The 20,434-nt window shown below is 55.4% G+C and overlaps 5 protein-coding genes across 5 annotated transcripts; 3 read left to right on the top strand and 2 right to left on the bottom strand.

Moving 5' to 3' along the window:
- Positions 1 to 79: 79 nt before the first annotated feature.
- Positions 80 to 4,861, bottom strand: PHYSODRAFT_313662 (hypothetical protein; the record flags this gene model as incomplete). The annotated part of the gene is made up of 12 exons (XM_009525916.1): positions 80 to 328; positions 413 to 578; positions 647 to 751; positions 815 to 1,144; positions 1,212 to 1,748; positions 1,828 to 1,889; positions 2,047 to 2,082; positions 2,160 to 2,217; positions 2,736 to 3,051; positions 3,645 to 3,648; positions 3,903 to 4,622; positions 4,763 to 4,861. 12 exons carry the CDS (start codon positions 4,859 to 4,861, stop codon positions 80 to 82), a joined length of 2,682 nt encoding a protein of 893 aa, XP_009524211.1.
- A 1,948-nt stretch (positions 4,862 to 6,809) lies between these two features.
- PHYSODRAFT_256541 (hypothetical protein) lies at positions 6,810 to 7,850 on the top strand (the record flags this gene model as incomplete). Its single annotated transcript, XM_009525915.1, has 2 exons — positions 6,810 to 6,920; positions 7,655 to 7,850. Coding segments are annotated over 2 exons (307 nt in total), but the record flags the coding sequence as incomplete, so codon positions are not given.
- Positions 7,851 to 10,989: 3,139 nt separating this feature from the next.
- On the top strand, positions 10,990 to 11,439 carry PHYSODRAFT_494717 (hypothetical protein; the record flags this gene model as incomplete). Its single annotated transcript, XM_009525914.1, has 3 exons — positions 10,990 to 11,142; positions 11,194 to 11,304; positions 11,383 to 11,439. Coding segments are annotated over 3 exons (321 nt in total), but the record flags the coding sequence as incomplete, so codon positions are not given.
- A 4,569-nt stretch (positions 11,440 to 16,008) lies between these two features.
- On the top strand, positions 16,009 to 16,898 carry PHYSODRAFT_557530 (hypothetical protein; the record flags this gene model as incomplete). Its single annotated transcript, XM_009525913.1, has 1 exon — positions 16,009 to 16,898. Exon 1 carries the CDS (start codon positions 16,041 to 16,043, stop codon positions 16,896 to 16,898), a length of 858 nt encoding a protein of 285 aa, XP_009524208.1. The 5' UTR covers positions 16,009 to 16,040.
- A 364-nt stretch (positions 16,899 to 17,262) lies between these two features.
- On the bottom strand, positions 17,263 to 20,134 carry PHYSODRAFT_494111 (hypothetical protein; the record flags this gene model as incomplete). The annotated part of the gene is made up of 3 exons (XM_009525912.1): positions 17,263 to 19,754; positions 19,829 to 19,940; positions 20,036 to 20,134. 3 exons carry the CDS (start codon positions 20,132 to 20,134, stop codon positions 17,263 to 17,265), a joined length of 2,703 nt encoding a protein of 900 aa, XP_009524207.1.
- Positions 20,135 to 20,434: the final 300 nt, after the last annotated feature.

Genomic DNA, 20,434 nt, shown 5'->3' with positions numbered 1-20,434 from the left:
CTCACGGCGACGTGGTAAGCTCAGTTTCATTATGTCGCGCCGCTAATAAATTAAAATGCATTGATGTTGTTGAACATTGTCAGCGGTGTGTAGCGGAGCTTGGTGTCGCTTGAGTGGGTGGCGTGCTTGGCTTGTCAGTGGAGACAGCGAGCACCGACGGTGGGAACACGACGGATGGGGCGAAGAGATTTCTCTGCGTGGGCTTTTTCAGGATGCTGTACCTCGGAGAAGGCAAAACCGATGGTGAAGCTGACGGAGCCGAGTTACCCGACAACACTGCAGCTCCCGAGAAAGATACTGAAGGTCGGCGAGGAGAGGAATGAGGCGACTGCAATCGGTGTTCTTGCTGGCGAGTGACAAGCGATTTCAGCTCTGGATCGGCCTCCAACGTGAGCTGCACCCCTCGACGCACAAGTGCCTCCATCGTCTTGGCTCCGTTGGGGTCTGAGAAGAGCAAGAAGCACGGAGGAGGGTTCATGTTCCGACTCACGCTGGCTGTACGCGTCATGCTTCGACTGCTGTCCGCAGCCTTCACAGAGCTCTGCACAATGGCACGAGCTTCCTCCAGCTTTACTTCTCTGCGCAAACCAATTCAGTGAATTGGTTAGCTCGAACATAGTTTTATCGGTAAGAAAAAAGAATTAACCTGGCGTAGCTTGCGCAGAGCATCATTTCCTTGTACGCTTGTTGTCTGCGTCTGAAGTCCTTCCTTGCGTTGGTCAGGAGCTCCGTCAGCAGTCGAATCTTGATGCTACAGTAATCGATAACACACTTAGTCATTGGTACGTGACCACGCGATAGTAAAAGTACTCACCTTTTGGGGATTTTCACAACTTGAACTGAATTTTGCTGCAGACGCTGAAGCTCGATGGGGGTGAGAAGCATCTGCATAGTGGCCAGCTTCTCGTCCATCCCTCCTAGTATCGCAATGGAGCCTGCTCGAGAGAAACTCTTTCGGCTTGACCCTGCGGACCCAGGAGCAGGGCCTAGAAGGTTGCGACCGGAAGATTGTCGAGTCGTGAGTCGTCTACCGTCGTCAATGTTGCTGTTCTGCTGGCGGTCCATACGCTGTCGCTCGTGATCCACTTCGTCCCACCAGATGGACAGCGCTTGCATTCGAGCCCGGTTGCAATGGATAAAGGACCTTCACACACAATAATGTTAGTCTCCACTACGTTCCAAGCCATTTTTCACCGGCAAATTTGACTTACATGCCGGCCTTCTGAGCGCGGATGACTTTGCTGCGCCACTGGACCATCATCCGGTTAAAGTTTCGTGTGGCGTGACTCTCCGTGAAGTGGTCGACCATGAACTGCCGCAGCAGAGTTGCATGCCGTGTCTTGCGACGACAACGCACTCGCAGCAGCAATTTCCACATGCATTTGCGCAGCCACGTGTAGATCACGACCGTGTGCTTGGACGCGTGCTGCCATTTCCATCTACGCCAAATCTTCTGGATCGTGGATGCTGCGGTGCGTTCGATCCTCGCCATGAGCATTACGTGTTTGGTGTGCTGGAGCTGCTTGTGCCATCGATGCGAGATCGCAGCGAAAGACACGACGTGCAGCCACATCTTGCGTCGGCGATAGCGAACTGTCAACTCCAGCTCCGCGGCTGATAGTTGCCTCGTGGGGTTTACACGGCGTAGATAGGCCTCGCGTTTTGCTGCCAGTCGCTCGTCTTCTAGCTGAACAATCTGCTCCCGCTGTCGCTGAGTACGCTCCATTCTCTCCGCGGCTTGTTTCTTCCTAGCACGCCAGGGTAGAGTGTCGGAGACGGTCAGCTTGAAGGAAATTTGTGGTAGGAGTGTCGATGCTTGCTGCCTACCTGAGCTCGTGCGCTTCGATTGACCTGGGGGTTCTAGCGCGGTCCTTGTTCTCGCGTATTTTCTGAAGCAAGGGAATAGAGTGAGGTGGGGAGTAGCTGAGTGTGAATGAAATACATCAGTGTGCTTACGTCTCTCGTGTAATGCTTCTGTAGACACAAGCAAACTTAAAAGTAAGAAAATAAACTCTAGAAAATTAATCAACACGGGCTGCATCTTACCAGACGATGTTGGTGTTGAATTTGCTCGATATCCCGCTGCAAATGACAATAAACGTGATAAGCATACTCAATAATTTTCTCAATGTCCTACTGTAAGGAAAAGGGAAACGTACTTGGAACGCTGCCCATAGACTTGGATCAGCACGGAGTTCAGCTATGAACTTGTGGATTCTACCACAGTATCCGCGTGTTCAATCTCTTCATCCGCAAGAAAAATCGTCGTGTGTAGTGATCCGCGTACCTTTCTTCAGACCGCGGAGTTATCCGTGTCGATCTTGGACTTGACGGTGGAGACGAGATGTAGCCTGCACCAATTACACTCTGCACTCGCGGACTCATCCCACCGTTTCGACGAGGACTTGACGCATTTTCAGTTCTTTTGTTCGGACTGCGAGGAGGAGATGGAGATCGAGGCGATAAAGGTTTATTGGACGGTTTGGGAGGCGCCAGCGCTAGAGCATTGGCTCTAATAATTCATACAACGCAGCTTCGGTTAAACACGCCCTTAAAAGTTCGCTCATGTCAAAACGAAAACTTACAGTATGCGTCGCACTCGTTCCACTTCGTCTTCTTCCTTCGGCACAGCTTCCCACTCGCCTACCGGTCTAGACGCAGGATTTCTACAGAAAAACAAGTCGCCAGCGATGTCAGCAATCAACTACCGACTTACTCGTTCGGTAATTACGTACGCCCATGAAGAAGGCAGCAACGATTGACGGACAAACTCGAGAATGTGCTCGCGAGGTAAACCCCAAAGGAACAGCGGCGAGTCCTCGTCATCCCCGTGCTGCCGCTTTTCCTTCATATTGTGCAGCACCTTCGTCCGGTCCACACGGCCACTTTCGATACAAGGCTGCTGTCGATCACGGAACTGGGAGCGCCACATTTTCTCGACGCTTTCGTCTGGTTCATGCCTCGAGACGGAGCTTAAAGCCGCTTCTCTATCAGGACGAGGCGACGGCAAGGGGAGCAGGGAGCACATTTCTTGGCCTGCAGCCGCAGTAACTGAACGACGTGAAGCAGCCACGCCGCCCTTGAGCCTCCGCGGTGTTGCAGCGGACGGTCGAGCGACTCTAGCGGACAAGGGGACAGCAGTGGAGGCCTTCGGGGCTGGCAGCTGGATCACCGTCTCCTTGGCCAGGTCGGCGTTCTCGATCTGTCTCACCATCCATCCTTCGAGCCGGTCCTGCTGCATGCCGCCCGCCCCGCCGAGCTAAAAGCGAACTGAGAGCTGCGAACTTTGAGCGTGCTTTGAAAGCGGCGACTAAAAATATGAAAGTGTTCTTGGCTCAGCGAAATCGTCATGGAGGCAGACACGGAAGGGTGGATAACCACTTCAACTTGAAGTGCCACCCTCCAGTTAAGGTCCACCCGAGGCAGACAGACGAGCTGCACTGAAGGCAACAGACACACAAGCCGCAGCAATTAGACAAACAGACAGGCACCACTGCAATGCAGACACACGAACACGAACGCGGGACTTGATCGGCACAACTCATTTAACCAAGATGCAGCCGACGCGCACACACGCACAGCCAGACAGTCAAAAGGCGCACAGAGCCTCCTCTCTCTCTCTTCTCTCTCTCTCGGCTGCCTACTTCGCTCCTAGTGAGCGATCATAACTGGGGACGAGGACGGCGTTGGATCTTACTGACGTGTTCGTTCGTTCGTTGCTGCGCCGGGAACGTCTTGGGAAAGAGCGAGTAGGAGGGAGGGGGGGGAAGAGCGGTGGGGGCTGGTGTGGTGTGGTGTGGTGTGGAGCTGTTGGTTGAATCGCGTGGTGTGATCGATCGGGGTTCCAGTCTTCTAGTAGATAGTTGTAAACACGAGGCTTATTCGGTCAAGCCCATGTTCACCTCGCCGTTGAAGATGGCCGCGGCAGCCGCGAAGCGCTCGGCCTGCTGCTGCTGCAGCTCCGTCATGGCCATGAGGAAGGCGGGCTCCTGCTGGTACTTCATCATGGCGGCCTGCAGCACCTCGCGCGTGAGGCCGTGCTTGGCGTGGATCTCGGCCGACAGGTTGTCTGCGCGCTTGACATACCGCTGGTTGATGGCCTCCTCCTTGTTGTCCGGGTTGAGCTCCTTGACCTCGAGGCAGACCTCCTCCATGGCCACGTTGAGCGACTCCATGGTCTCCTGCATGATCTCGATGAACTTGGTGAGCGTGAGCTCGGCGGGCACCTCGACGTCGCTGAAGCCGCCGCCGGTCATGACGCGGTAGAGCTCCTGCAGCTTGGCCACGGCGTTGGCCACGTCCTTGTCGCCGTCCTCCTCGAAGTACTCGGTGGCCACCTTGACCTCGTCCTCCGTGGTCTGGAACTTGGCGTAGACCTGCGACTCGATGGCCTTCATGGCCTCCTCGAACTGGCCCATGAGGTACGAGGCCAGCTGGTCCTCGGGCAGCGAGCGGCCGCTCTGGGACGACTCCTGGCGGATCTTGGCCTCGAGCTTGGCCAGCTGCATCACGACCTGGCCCATCTGCGTGCAAATGGTCTCGAGGATGCTCAGGAGCTGCTCCTTGTGCAGGTTGGGCACCTCGCGCACGCCGTCCTCCTGCTGGGCCTGCTTCTTGGCGTCCTGTGTGTAGAGCAAGAGTGATGGTCAGATAAGAGTGCACAAGTGTACCATTGCGCATGGTACACCTCCATCATCCACCACCAAAACCTGGCAGGAAGGAGGAGGAGGATGGCAGGGAAGCTGGCAGGTGCTGTACGTACGCTGGAGCTGTTGCCGCGCACGAGCGCGAAGGCGAGGAGGGCGGCGGCCGCCACGGCGGACACGCCGGCGATCACCAGGGGCTTGGACACCTGCACCATGGTGCTCTGCTGTGTGGACTGGACGAGAGGAGGGGAGGGGCCGGAGCGCGTTCTTGTTTGTGTGGCGTCGCGGTTTGAGTGGCGACCGCAGTTTTGTAGGCGAGTGTGATTGGATAAGAGGAGATAACTTAAAGAAGTTTGCGGACTTGGCGAGCCAAGGTGCGCAAAGTCGTAATTTAGATAGTAATCAATCGGGTGTAATGAGTTAAGATGAACAATAGCCAATCAGGAAAGCCGACCAAAGCTAAGTTCGTGTTGCTAAGTTCGATAACCTTTCTGGTTTGGTCGCATCGTAGCATAACTTTTATTAGGTAGGGTAGCGGGAACGAGTACCATAAATGAGTCCTATTTGTGGCATTGACCCTCCGGTTTGTGGCGTTGATGCTGCGCTTCAAGTTTGCATGGGTGGAGAATGTTTCTCAATACATACATACTAAGCTTGGCAAGGTTGTTGGCGAAGCCTCGTCGTATGACGGCAGACACGTCTAGCAGTATTTGTTTCTTTCGTAGCAATACGCAGGAGGGAGGAGCTCCTCAAAAGAGCATTTAATGCTCCAAGATTTTTTCGTATCACTCTCTGGGACGCGTCTACTCAACACGCGAACTCACAGCTGTGGAAAATATGATATTGCGATTGTAATGTTGCCAAGATTTTCAATCACAATAATTGATTGTTCCGTGATTTCAATCGTCAATCCCGTTCCCATATTGTTTCTGTACTGATTTTGAGCATTTGCCGGCGATCCGGTAGAGCAATATGCAACTCCAAGCGGACGTTTCCAATCAAAACACAGCAGCATCTAGCATCTTGGTGTGCTATTATCTTTTGGTGTTTTGTGATGTGCACGATGTAACTCCATCCTATGCCAATGAAAATCAATGAACGGCCAGTACTGCTCCACGGGGTCTCGATTGTAAACTACGGCGAATTCCAGCATTGCAAACCGCAGAATGGGCAATCTTTATGTGAGCAGGCGGTACTGGATATGTCAAGCTACAATTAAATGCTGCCCCAACAACTCAAGTAAGCTGCAACATCAGTTCGAGCTGGCGGGTTGGGATAGTTTTTAGTTAGGGATGTCTGACACTCTCAACATTCCAAATCATGCAGGGACGAGCATGGAGTTAGTTCCTCGTAAACCAGCCAATTATAACAGCGTGCAGTAGCAGTAGGCCTTGTTCGTGATTTGAGTTCCCGCACCCTTGTTTTTTCATCGCATAGTTTCGTTTGAGAACAACCGATGGCCGGAATGTAATCGCATTTAGACCACCTCACCTTGAAACAGCGCGGCTGGAGTTTTCTGCATCATGACTTTGAGAACGGTGCGTTAGCCTCCGGTAAATTTTGCACTATATCATCGCCTTCACTTCGGGTGAGTCAGCGAACTTTGTGTAAGTTTGCAGCGGGGCTGCCGTAGCTCCTTGCGTAGAGGAAGACTTTACGACTCAAAGAGTCCAACAGGGTCCTATCCGAGGACCCACGAAAACAAGTCAGAGACTTCTTGCAAAAGGCAAACTGTATTCATTCTCTTATCTGCGGCGGAGCCGCAGATAAGAGAATGAGGGCGGAGCCGCCTACGGTGCAAATACCTGCACTTACTATCGACATAACTAACTCTAGTTCATTCTCAATGACTGGCCAGTGGCCCAGGGAGTAACCCTTGGTGTATCGTACACCAAACGTGTAACCACAAGGGTAACCTCCGTGTAACACCGTTACAAAGTTAGTATTGTATAGGCCCCAATTAGGCCTGTGGGGGCTCTAGGTGACAGCTACTACGAGTTCCTTCTCAAGCAGTGGCTACTTTCGGGCAGGAAGGACAACCAGATGAGAGATATGTATGCCATGGCTGTGGCACGGATCCAATATAAGCTGGTTGGATACTCCCACCCGTCGAATTACGCATTTATTAGCAGGCTCCTTGTCACCGGCGATCTAGAGTCTGCAATGGAGCATTTAACCTGCTTTGTACCAGGGATGCTCGTCCTTGGGTACACGCACGGTATGCCGACTTCTCATCTGGAGCTCGCCAAAGAACTCACAGAAACATGTGTCCAGGTGGGGAAAACGTCAAAAGTTGTATGCGTTGGGAAAACGTTTGTCAATAGGTGTAGTGGTCGTGGGCATCACGTCGCGTCATGTCTCATCATACACGTACTGACATGGTTGCCGCGGTATTTCGGCCGAGGTCGGGTCATACAGACCCAGGATCGAGCTTCCAAGCACAGTAGTTTATTAACGACACGCTCGTAGCGAACACGGTCAACTAATAATAGCATATAGAGCAACTGTACTCGACAACTTCGCTATTGTGGCTACAAGGAACTACCAACGCAAACCGCAAGCGTCTATAGAGTGGTTGTACTAGGTAGGTTTTGCATCTGAATTTCGGGTGAAGGAGCTCTAGTGAGAGCCCCCAACCGGGGGAGAGTGTAGGTATTGTAGAACTGTGGCAACGCTGAGGCCTAGCTACAATGGATAACGACGTTCATTGTAGTCCCTCAGCCGTACAATTCGCTATCAAAGTCATGGACACCACGAACCGGGCTAGTTGCATCAGGTAGAAGCCTTCCTAACCCCGGGTTTTATGGATTTGGATCTAAGCCCACACACCAGTCACTGCATTCGTTGCTGATGCAGCTTTATCATGCACCTTAGTGCGCTTGGAACCACATAAACATACTGTCATACCGACAACCTAGCATACACCTTTTGACGTTTTCCCGTCCAGGTGTGTTGTTCGTGTCTGGGGTGTACTTGCCGATCCACTAAACGCAAAATCCGTCTACAAGATGTATCTACGTTCTGCGTCGCACTTGTCCCCAGAGATAACTCAATTTGTCACTGAAACCGACCCTGAAGGCCTCCAAGCAACAAATCCCGAGTTGTTCACGTTTCCTTCGCATGACTACAACATCCTGCGGCCCCAGACTGTGGAGAGTAGAAATGATCCTGTATCGAGTTACAGGCGACAAAATGTACCGCTAGCATGGGCGGATGATCATGGAGGCCTTTGAGAAGCACAGCAAGGTAAGCAGTGGGTAGAACGGTTCAGCGCTGACTGACAGCCAATAAATAGCTGTTGTGGCGCTGAGCAATCCACCTCTCAACTATGACTTGCGCATGCATTTCAACTGTAGTTTAGTCCCGGCGGATGGATTCCGCGACGCCATCGATGTCTAGAACAGCACGCCGACGAGCGGAATGGGGAGCTTCTTCATCGCAGAGACGCTCAGCTATCTGTTCACGCTCTTCTCGCAAGGAAGCTAGAGATTTTTGATACGATACTTCTTCGCACCTTCATACCAAGGTGCAGCGTTCAGTTAGTCTGTTCGCAAGCATTTCAGCGTGTTCTCACTGCTCCAGATTCCTTCTAGTATTCAGCGCTACGTAGCCTGCCTTTAACAGGAAGAAGTGCTGTCTTGGGGGAGGGCGTGCGGAACTAAGAGTGCCGCCCCCGCAGTTCAGGCGGATGGAAGCTTCGCGAAGCCTCCACAGCCGCCCTACATCTGCATATCTATTTTAACTTGGTTTCACTATACCTACGGTGAGTCGTACCTACACTGACCTCCTATTGGCTTACCTTCCTACCAATCAGATACACTCACCCCTTCTCTGGCTGCGCGCCCTTCCGACTTGTCATTCCCGAAAAAGACAGAGAACCGCGACACTTCCGGCTGTCGCCTGAGGAATTAGTCCGACCTCGCTTCTCCTTCGCCTCGGCCTGGTTGTTGGAGGCTTGGATTGGTTCCTTGGGCTGATGGTTGCGTCGCTAGCGGCTTCTACTGCTGCCGGAATGCAGTCTTCTGCTTCCGCGCGTTCTGCCTCGCCTCCAGCGACGGCTGATCATGATGTTGAGGCTCCGCCGTCTGCGTCGCCTCTGGCGACCGCAAATCTCGATGGTCCGTCCATGCTTCCGCCTGGCGCCGCCACGCCGGCCGCGCCGGCAGACTCTGAATGCGCCGCCGCGCTCGCGCAGATTGTCGATGTTGTGGCCGCTGCTGGTGAAGACAGCGATGCTGACTCCGGTCTTGACGAAGAGATGGTGCGTGTGTGGGAAGAATTAGAGCTCACCAGTCGCTCTCCCGGTCTTGGCTCTCCAGATTCGGGCTCGGCGTCCCCGGCGCCGCCGCCTGCGTCGCCAGCGCCGCGTGAGGTTGTTGCTTCGGCTGGTGTTTTTCTCCACCTACGCGCCTCCAGGAGTTGATCTTCATGCTCGATGTGGAAGGGTTGTCTGTCGAGGAGGCGATAGCTGCTGAGCCTGCGCTTGGGGCGACCTTTGAGGCCTCGCCTGAAGATGAATCCGGGCTTTTCGATGATAGTGACGACGATGAAGACCTGCCTCAGGTTGACCGCTCGCGCTTGCGTCGCGGTGACGAGACTTCGACGTGGCATCCGATGCCGCTTCCTCCGGCGCCCAAAAAGCACCCGTCGAACAACCCCAAGAACCATACGACCCGAAGAAGCCTTGGGATTACAACACTGAGGTTGACATCGTCCGTGCCTTGGATGTCAGGGGCAAGGCTCCGCACCGTTGCTACTTGGTGGAATGGGAAGGCAATCCGCTCCAGCTAAGCTGGGTCTGGATGGAGCAGCTCGACAAACCGTCGACGCGCTACATGATGAGGATGGTGGACGCTTGGAAGGAATCGGGAGACAAGCGCACCTTCTGTTATTGGTACTCGGAGCGTGATTCCGCGTCGGAGGCTGGTACTTGTTTCATGGATGCTTTCCGCTCGGCCTTGTACTATCTCGGACAGCCGAATCTAGTCACAATGGAGATGTGGGATGCGTATGAAGACACGCGACCTGAAGCCATCCAGTACGGTGTGTCTCGCGACGACGTGACGGAGTTCTTCAAAGTTCTGCAGCGCAAGAGTGTGCCACTGAACTACGACGTCCTTCTCCGAAACGCTCTTCCAGAGTCAAGTGCCAACATCACGACGCTCCAAGGTGTTTGCCGCAAATAAGCACCCGGTGTTTACGTCGTCAGCGCTGGCCGCAATGATGTCGGGCACTGCTTTGTCGTGGTTAACCGTGGTCCGGAGAAGCAACTTCTGGCTCTTGACAATTTCAATGCCCGCAAGAACCCGCCGGTGGACGTTCTTCCTCTGAGTTACCAGCAGTGGATTCAGCACGTGAAATGGATGGCGCAAGTGGACCTGCAACCAGGATACAAGTGTCGCCACGGCAAGCGCAAGTCGAAGACGCAGAAAAAGCGGGAGAAGCGCATGAAGCAGCAGGTTCTGCAACAAGAGGGGATGTAATACGGGAATACATGTAGGCCTTTGAGCCCCCCTTCAGCTGATCCTGCTTCACCGTTTTCGACGCTTCTTTCGCCTTGCAGATTCAAAATTCCGCGATGAGATCTGGGACTTGCGACAAGTTCTCCACTGGTTCCCAGGTTTGTTTCTCCTCGCCCACCCACTCCACAAGATATTGGATCCGCCGTTTTCGCGTTCGCTTTCCACGTAATGCCTTGACGATCTGGCCAATGCTGCCGTCCGCTAAGATTACGTCGCTTGGCCTCGACAAGCGAGTCAGCTCCTTGTACGGCTTCAATGACGCAGTGTTGAAGAAGGGATGCAGTTTGTTGCCAGCCTGGATGTTGAGCTCGTACGCGTGGTTATGAATCTTCCGCACCACGGTGTACGGTCCAATCCACTTGGGTCCGAACTTGGTGGAGTTGGGCAAGCCGGAGTGCTTCGGGTTCAGATTCTGCGTGCTCAAGTATACCCTGTCACCAACTTCGAAGATCTGCTCAACACGGTTTCGGTCGTAGACGTCGCGCATCCGTTCTTGGGCCTGAGCTAACGCTTCGCGACAGCGTAAGAGAATCGCCGCCTGTCGCTCGTGAAACTCTGCTCCGCGGCGACTCTTAGGGACACTCTCAAGTTGCTCGGATGCAAGTTGAAGTGGATTCAGCGAAATGTAGCCCAGATCGGCTTCGAACGGCGCAAGCTTCGTGCTGGAGTTGACAGTTGAGTTGACAGCGAACTCAGCGTTGGCGAGATGGACGTCCCAATCATCTTGAAGTGGACCGACGAAGCACCGAAGATACTCTTTCAAGGTTCGGTTCATGCGCTCCGTTTGTCCGTCACCTTGAGCGCGATGTGCAACGGTCAAGCTTAGCTTCGTCCCGATGGACTTGAAGACATGCTGCCAGAAGGCGGACACGAACTTCCTGTCGCGGTCGGAGACGATATTCGTCGGCATGCCGTGTAACTTCCAGATGTTGTCGATGAAGAGTCGAGCAACACCTTCGGCGTTCACCTTCTTGGTCGTTGGCACGAAATGACACCGCTTGGTCAACCGATCGACGACGACCCAGATAGAGTCGACGCCCCGCTCCGTTCGCGGCAGATCAGTGATGAAGTCCATGGAGATGGATCTCCAACGCTCGTCTGGAATACTGAGTGGCTCGAGCAACCCAGGAGGTTTCGTCAACCGCGGTTTGTTCCTCCGACAAGGCTCGCAGTCGGCGACAAACTTCTGGATGGACTTCAACATCTTTGACCAGTACCAATGGCGCGCCAATGTCAAGTACGTACGTTCCGCACCGGGATGGCCTCCGTAGTTGGTGTCGTGACACTCGCTGATAATTGTCTGTCGCAACTTCACATCGTTGGGCACGACAATCCGTGGAGCGTCATCTGCAGGCGTTTGATACCACAGTAACCCGTTCGCTTCGGAGTAGCAGCGGTATTTCTTGTGCTGCTGGTGTTCGCGCTTTGGTTTTGAGTCGGATTTGCGTCGCTTGATTGCTGTCAAGATTGCTTGGACATCACGATCTTTCTTGTACGCTTTCTTGATGCGCGTAATCAGCTCCGAGTCACCCGTTACTTCGCTGATCGCGAGGCTGAAGGATGTGCCGTCGAAGCTGGTCACCCGTAAGTCGTGGAAGAACTTCGTCTCCGGTTGTAAGTCTGACCTTCGACTTAACGCGTCTGCGATGCCATTCTTCGCACCGGGAAGGTACGAGAACGTCGGCTGGTATTCCGCAAGGATGTCGTACCAGCGAGCGAGTCGACGGTTGGCCATCTTCTGGGTGAACAGTCCTTCGAGACTTTTGTGATCTGTCTCGACGATGGGTGGTTTGTCCAGGCAGTAGATCCGAAACGCTACCAGCGCATGAACGATCGCTAGTAGTTCCTGCTGCTGAGTCGGATTGTTGAGCTCCGCCGACTTCATCTTCCGGTTTGTGTACGCTATCGGGCGCTCAACTCCGTCCACCACTTGAAAAAGGACTCCACCGACAGCAAACTTGCTTGCGTCGGTACGCAGATGCATGCGGCTGCTGAAATCCGGCAAGTGCAATACTCGCGGGTTGCACAGTCGCCGCTTCAACTCCTTGAAGTTCTTCAGCTGCTCGTCGCTGAGATGAATCTTGGCGTTCCGCTTGTTCTTCTTCTTCAAGAGCGCAAACATGGAGGCTGTCAGAGATGCGTACTCTGGACAGAATCGCTGGACGTAACCTGTCAAGCCAAGGAAGCTGCGAAGCTCTTCTTGCGTCCGTGGTACAGGCCAGTCCTTGATGGTCTGTACCTTGTCTGGATCCATCCGAACTCCATTTCGCCCTACAAAATCTCCGAGACACGGGATCTCGTCGGAGCAGAAGACACACTTGGACAGCTTGACGTACAACTTGTTATCACGCAAGATGTCAAGTGTTTTCCGCAGTGCGCCCAGATGGTCCTCGATCTTCGTTGACTTGGTGAAAACATAGATGTCATCGTAGAACGACTTCGTGTTCTTCAAGTCTCGAAAGAGCTTCGATGTCAATCTGTGCATCGTTGCTTGCGCGTTGCAAACTCCCATTGGAAGAACGAGATACTCCCAGAGACCGTTCGGCGCTTGGAATGCGGTAAACTTGATGTCTTCTTCCCGCATGTGCACTTGGTAGTACGCGGACACCAGGTCCATCGTGGAGAACCAGTACGCACCAGACATGGCGTCAAGGATGTCTTCCTTCCTCGTCATCGGGATACTTTGACGCACGGTGTTCGAATTCAAGTACCGGTAGTCGTGAACAATTCTCCAGCCAACTGGTTTCCGGACACAGAATGTTGGGGCTGCGTGGGGACTGATGCTTGGTCGAATGAGCTTCTTCTTCACCATGTCTTCGACCCAGCGCACGATTTCACGCTGCTGCTCCGGCGACTGTCGCCACTGCTGCCGGTACATCGCCATATTTGGATCCTTCACATCGATCCGGTGTTCGATGTCACGCTTCTCTGGTAAACCTTCGGGTAGTTCTGGACGAAACACGTTGTCCTTATACTCCATGAGAAGATTGAAAGCTGGATTCTCTCGGAAGGTGTCCCAGTCTGTCTCCAGATAGCGTTCTCCCAACGTTGTCGGGCTGATCTCGGCGTTGCAGTGAACGTGCAACTTGCTTGATCGTCTCGTTCGATAGCACCAACATGAAGTCAGGCTCGTCGCTCGTCTTGGTCTTGATTCTCAGGAACTTCCGCAACTTCTTGCGCGTGATGTATTTGGTATGTATACCACTCTGGTCGACAACTCCCATCGTGAACATCTTCTCCACGGCGTTGTCTCCACCCCTGGTACTGTTGCTTCCATCAGCCTCGACTACAGTACTCTCGCGCTCAGACGTCGCAACGTCGTCGTCTCCAGCTGAACTCTTGCCAGCTTGCGCGTCATCATGTCGTCCGCGGACAACACTTGGGGATTTCTTCTGCACTGCGTCACCAGCAGCTTCAACCGTGAGCTTCACATCCGTTTCCAGCGCGGCACCTCGACAGGAATCGGGTCTTTTCGCCGACAGGCCTTTCGCCTCGACAGATCTCCGAAGCCCGGAGGTAATCACCGGTCTGCCTTCCTCGATCGGCTCACAGGTCTTCCCTGTTCGCTTCCAGTGCAGAGTCCTCGTTCTCGTTCCTTCGATTCGTCGACCTCTCCAGTCAATATGTGGTTGCATGTCTTCGAAGAATGGTATTCCAAGAATGCAATCGAATTCGTCTGGAATCGGGTAGACGACTGCCACACACTTGTAGGCGTCGTCCAGTCTCGAGACCAGAATCTCTATCAGCAGAATTTCAAGCTCCACCTCGACAATTTGGTTGTCTCCCAGCTTGACACGAATGTTCTTGTCGCTGAACTTGGTTGTATGAAGCTGGTGCTCCTCGACCCAACGCTTGGATACGTAGATCGTGGTGGCTCCACAGTCCAACAACATGCTTCGTGTCGCGAGACACTTGTCACCAACACTGATTTCACCTGTTACGGAGAACAGTGGACGTGACTTGTAGACCAGAGGGTTTTCGCACAGAACGTTCAAGCTGATATTCTCAATCTTTGGTGTCCCGGTTACGCTCTCGCCCACACCAGGACCCTCATTCACTGACGTAGTTGCTCGTTTCCCTGCTTCTCTTGCTCCTTCTTCCAGAGGAAGCAGTTGGCCTTGATGTGGCCAGGCTTCTTGCAGTGATAGCAGGTGCGGCCTTCAGTACGCTTGGAGTCAGACCTCGGCTTGAATTGTTCCTTGCCGCGGAAAGGTTTCCCTTTGAATGGCTTGTCTTGCTTGGGAGCTTGATCAGCGAAGATCTTCCTCTTGTCTTGGCGGGACTGGCGGTCGCGCATGTCGTCCACAAAGTGCGTACCTTCGTACTTGATCGCCAGGTCCATAGCCGCGCTCAGCGTCTCTGGGTTCTCGAGCTTGACGTTGCTACGGGTACGAGGCTTGAGACCGTTTGCGTAGCTTAGTACCTGGTCAAGTACACTCATGCCCTCAACTCGGAAGATAAGAGCAGAGTACTCGCCGTTGTAGGTCTCGATGTCCGCCGTTTGCTTGAGTCGCTGCAGCTTTTCTCGCAAGACGGCCTGGTAGTTCGAAGCTTCGAAGTGTTGGAGCACATGCTCACGGAAAATCCCCCACGTGTGCTCCTCACTTCTCGTCGTCGATGACCAGTGCAGGAACCATCCTGAGGCCGGCTTTTCCATCGCCGACCCGGCGATACCCGGCAGACGCGCGCTCGCGTCATCGATTTGGATTCCGTTGATGCGACAGGCGTTCTCGATCTGGAACAGCCATTCGCGAACGTCTTCCCCCGCTTGCCGGTGAACTTGGGCAGATTGGTGGGCACTCGCGTGCGCTCTGCCATCGCTTGATTCAGCCGGTCGATCTCGGCTCGTAGCTGGGCGTTCGTCGGCATGGGCTTCTTGTAGTCAGGTTGCTGGGACCAACAAGTGCTACCAGTTTAACAGAAAGAAGTGCTGTCTTGGGGGAGGGCGTGCGGAACTAAGAGTGCCGCCCCCGCAGTTCAGGCGGATGGAAGCTTCGCGAAGCCTCCACAGCCGCCCTACATCTGCATATCTATTTTAACTTGGTTTCACTATACCTACGGTGAGTCGTACCTACACTGACCTCCTATTGGCTTACCTTTCTACCAATCAGATACACTGCCTGCCTGCCTGCCAGCAGGTCGACTGCATCGCACTGCGACGCGTCGGCTTCAACGCTCGACCATGAACAGCTCCCTTCTTCAGTGCCTTCGCGTTGTCTCGTTGTCTCCGGCAGGCACTTCTGGCCGACGGGCATGAAAACTTTTCATTGAAAAACGGTGGCTGGCGATCGGCGACTGCGACGCGACTTGATTGGGTGCCGACTTCAACTTCGCGCCTGGATCAAGCAGCACTGCTCGCACTTATCTACCTGAACGGGGTATATAGTATCCGAGGTTGTTGTGGTTTATATCCTAGAAATGATTGCTTTACTTTGACAGGCTATCTGTTTCTAGACACTTTTGTCCATTTTTGCGCAAATCACAAATTTGGTCCGCCCTTTCTGAAGACGCGTTCCTGAACCGTTCCGGCCCGCAGCGTGGACAAGCCCACCGGGGCCTTGTGTCCCATGCCGAGCCGCTCATGCAGCGCTGGTTGCCATGCCAGTCTCCGCCGCCACCTTCGCGCGAAGCCATAGCACGGGATAAGCTCACGTGTGTTGGACCCGCGCCGCAGAGACTATCCTAAAAATAGGGCCAAAAACCGGAATTGAAACCGTCGCGCCCTATTTTCAGCCAATTAATATCCTTCCAGGGGTAGGGTCACCTGGGATAATTCCAAGCCAAAGCAACTCAGCTTCACCAAAGGGAAGCCAGCCGACCGATTCCATAACCGAAGAGATCCTGCGCGACGCTCGACCTGCAGACAGACCTCATGGGCGCAGCGCTGTGCACGTGCGGCGGCCCGGAGGACCAGGGGCTCAACGGCCTGGGCTACGACCGGCTGGGCAGCCTCAAGGCCGGCCGCGTGGCCGCCGTCGTGGGCAAGTACGGCGCCTTCCCGCCCAAGTACCAGCACCTGCAGCACCCGGAGCACAGCTCGCTGCTGCTGAGCCGCGGCGAGACGTACGCGCTGTCCGATGACGCGCGCGACGACGGCGCGGACGACGCGCACGGCGGCCGCCACGGCAGCGCGCAGGCGTACGCGGACGCGTTCCGCGCCAAGCTGCAGGAGCCGCCGCTGAGCCCACGCAGCAAGTTCAATCTGCTGAGCTCGCGCCTGGCGCTGGGCAGCAGCCTCACCACCACAGAGAGCAGCGGCTCGGGCAGCAACAATAACCATGACGAGGACGGGGAGGGCTCGGCCTCGCCCGCCTCCAAGAGGAGGAAACAGCGGCGGCAGGCCTGGAACTCGTACTCGTTCCCGGACGAGGAGGGCGACAGCTCGCTCGACGACGACGACGAGTCCGTGACGGAGGAGGACTGGAAGCAGCGCGCCAACCCGCTCATCACCATCATCGTGCCGCCGGGCCCGTGCGGACTCGTGCTGCAGGTGGATCGCGACGACTCGGGCGCGCCCGTCGTGGACGGCTTCGTGCGTAAGTACGACGGCCGCAAGAGCACCATCGAGAACAGCGGCCTCGTCAAGAAGGGCAGCGTGCTGTGCGCCATCAACGACATCGACGTGACGCGCATGCCGCTCAAGGAGGTCATCCGTACGCTCAACCTGTCGTCGCACCTCGAGCGGGCCTTCACGTTCCGTAACGGCTTCCAGCACCGCAACTCCATGTGAAAGGGGTGAGAGAAGGCCAAGACCAGAGAGAGAAGAAGAAGAAGCCGCAGTTCTTCCGAGAAGGAACCCCAAGGCCGTTTGCATGTGCTTTTTTATAAGGATTCAACAAGGAGGTTCAAGGAAGGCGGGAGAGGAAGGAGTTGGCCGACCAGGAAGTGGTGGAGGCTGGCTGCAGTGGCGCTCGACGCCCTCATTAGTGTAATACCAAGGACGATATTCTAAGCGATGGCGAACAAGTGCCAGCTGTATATAGGCGCCGCGTGCGAGGAGAGCTGCAGTACGCAAATGCATGCATGTACAACACAAGTCCTCGTTGGCGTTTATTTGCATGGAGCGTTTATGGCTGGCTGGCTGCAAGAAGTTCCTACTTCTTGCCACCGTCCTTGGCGTCGACGTCGGCGTCGCCCTCGCTGGACGACTCCGACTTCTCCTCGTACTTCTTCTCCTCGCTACTGTTGTCGCTGTTGGCTTCGGCCGTCGCCTCGGGTGTTGCCTCGGGCGCCTTGGCCTTGTCCGCTTCATATTTGTCAGCGTCCTTCCAGGATTCCTCCACGAACTCGATGTATGTCTTGTTGCCGCCAAACGGACGCGGGCCCAGCACGCGCACGATGTCCGAGTGGTTGATGGTCTCATTCTGCAGCAGCTCCTCGGCCAGCTCGTGCAGCTGGTTCTGCTTGTCCATCAGCAGGTGCTTGGTGCGCTCGTACGCGTTGTGTACGATCTTCTGCACCTCCTCGTCCATGATCTCCGAGGTCTTGTCACTGTAGAGCTTGTCCGGGTAGGCGCCCTCCTCCTTGGGGAACGAGAGCTGGCCAACACGGTCGTTCATACCGTACAACTGCACCATAGAGTACGCGATCTGCGTCACACGGCGCAGGTCATCGGAAGCGCCCGTCGTGATCCGACCATCAAAGTTCACGTGCTCCGACGCGCGGCCACCGAGGGCCATGCACATCATGTCAGTCAGGGCCTCGCGGCTGTGCAGCGCCACCTCCTTGGGAAGGTACTGCGCGTAGCCGAGCGAACCCTTGCCACGCGGGACAATGGTCACCTTCAGCAGCGGGTCGGCGTGCTCCAAGAACCAGCCGGCCACAGCGTGGCCAGCCTCGTGGTAGGCCACCGTCTTCTTCTCCTCGGGCGACATGATGCGGTTCGTCTCCAGTCCACCGATCACACGGTCCGTGGCCTGCTCGAAGTCCTTGAATGAGATGCTCGAGCCATTCCGTCGTGCGGCCACAATGGCGGCTTCGTTACAGATGTTAGCAATCTCGGCACCAGCAAAGCCGGGGGTGAGAGCAGCCATTCGACGGGCGAAGTCGTCCACGTTGCCGTCCAGCGTCAAGCCCTGGAGATGCACCTTGAAGATCTCGCGACGGCCCTTGATGTCCGGGACGTCCACAGTGATCTGGCGGTCGAATCGTCCGGGACGCAGGATGGCCTTGTCAAGGATATCGGCGCGGTTCGTACCAGCAAGCACCACCACACCCTCGCTCGAGTTGAAACCATCCATCTCGACCAGCAACTGGTTCAGCGTGTTCTCACGCTCGTCGTTGCCGCCCGAGAAGTTTCCCTTGCTACGTGCGCGGGCCACAGCATCGATTTCGTCAATGAACACGATGCACGGGGCATTCGCGCGCGCCTCCTTGAACAGGTCACGCACACGGGACGGACCCACACCGACGAACATCTCAATGAAATCCGAACCGGAGATGCTGAAGAAAGGCACGCTGGCCTCACCAGCGGTAGCCTTCGCCAGCAGCGTCTTACCCGTGCCGGGCGGGCCAACAAGCAGCGCGCCCTTGGGGATCTTCGCACCGAGCTCCGTGAAGCGCTTCTGATTGCGAAGGAAGTCCACGAACTCCATGATCTCCTTCTTGGCCTCGTCCACACCGGCCACGTCCTTGAAAGAGATCTTGATGTCCTCCTTGGTGATCTTCTTGGCCGGACTCTTGCCGACCTTGAAGATGTTGCCGATACCGCCACCACCGCCGCCGGCACCGCCACCAACACCACGCATCGTCATGAGCAGGAAACCGATCAGCACAATGGTCGGCAGGAACTTCATCACCTCCTGCGTGAAGCTAATCTCGTTGCTGTACTGAACCGGGATGTAGTCATGCGGGCGGATGCCCATCTGGTGCTGCGCATGCTCAAGCTGACGCTCGAAACCCTCCACGCTGCCGATGTTGAAGTAGTACGTCGGACTGGAGATCGGACGGCCAGTAGCGCCGCCACGCGATCCCATGCCAGGCAAGCTAACTCCACGACCACCGCTGCCATGGTGCTCAGGCTCCGAGCTGAAGTCGTACTCATGCTGTCCCTTGGCGTTGGGGTCCTGCCAGTCCGAGAAGTCGTTTCCAGCACCCGGTACCGAGCTCGCTCCCGTTGCAGCGCCAGCCATGTCGTTCAGGAACACCTTCACGTACTTCTTGTTGACCACCACGAGCTTCTCCACCCGTCCAGACTCCAAAAACGTGTTGCGGAACTCCTGGTACGTAATTTCCTGCATGGGCTTGTCGATCGAGGCCAAGTCCGACAGGAACAGCGCCGCCACAGCCAGAGGCACGAGATACGCCATGCCATCCTTTCCGCTCGGGCCGCCTCCACTGCCTCCCGACGAGCCGCCGCTGCCTCCACTGCCGCCAGTCTTGCTCTCCGCAGTCCTGGAGCTCAACTTCTTAACGTCACCTGCCCCCTTCTCACCTGTCTTGGGCGCCGCCTTGGGCGGACCGCCAGCCTTTCCACCCGCACCACTAGCGCCGCCGTTCTTCGGGTAGAAGCGACCGAAGCCCTTGGGAATGTTCTCCTGCAGCCACGTCGCCCAGCTCAGCGGCTTCTCCGCAGCAGGCTTGCGCACTGTAGAGCAACCAAAACACCAGTTTAGCGCCATCGCAATAGATACTTTACCATAAAATATGCGTCAAACGTACGGAACGAGTGCGGGCGCGTGGACTGCATCGCCTGGCGCATCACCGCCGGGTTCTGCTGCGCGCCGCGGAGCACGCCGCGCACGCCGTTGCGCTGCAGCGAGCTTCCCAGTTGCTGTAGCAGGCACAAAAGCGCAGCAAGGATTCGGTTAGACGGGTTGTGGCAGCGCGCGTATCTTGGCCGGCAGCGCGAGTTGCCGCGTCGCGCACCTGCTGCAGCAAGTGCAGTCGCCGGGCCTGCCGAGGGTCGCGCAGCGCCGACGCGGCCTCGCGGCGCAGGCGCTGGGTCGACGTCGTCGCCAGCATCATCATCGCGAGAGTCTACGGAACTGAAGGACGATGTCGCCCCCTTTATCCAATAACTCCAGCCCCACAATTTTGCCCAGTCAACACGTACGTTGCATATTCGAGAAGTTTACGTACTTAGTCGCTGAATCACTAGCCTGTATGGTAGGATATCATGTTGTGAGACCAAGTTCACTTCGACCTACTATGGTAGCTGCATGAACACTATGCTATAGCATAGGTATCGTATTTATACCGGTGGTGCCGGCTTACGTTGCGCATCCATCATTCCGCAAACTTCTTCAAGCAACATGCTCTCCAAGC

This window comes from Phytophthora sojae (genome assembly GCF_000149755.1).
Source record: "Phytophthora sojae unplaced genomic scaffold PHYSOscaffold_3, whole genome shotgun sequence".
NCBI classification, from domain to species: Eukaryota; Oomycota; class Peronosporomycetes; order Peronosporales; family Peronosporaceae; genus Phytophthora; species Phytophthora sojae.
This window is presented reverse-complemented; position numbering and strand designations above follow the sequence as displayed.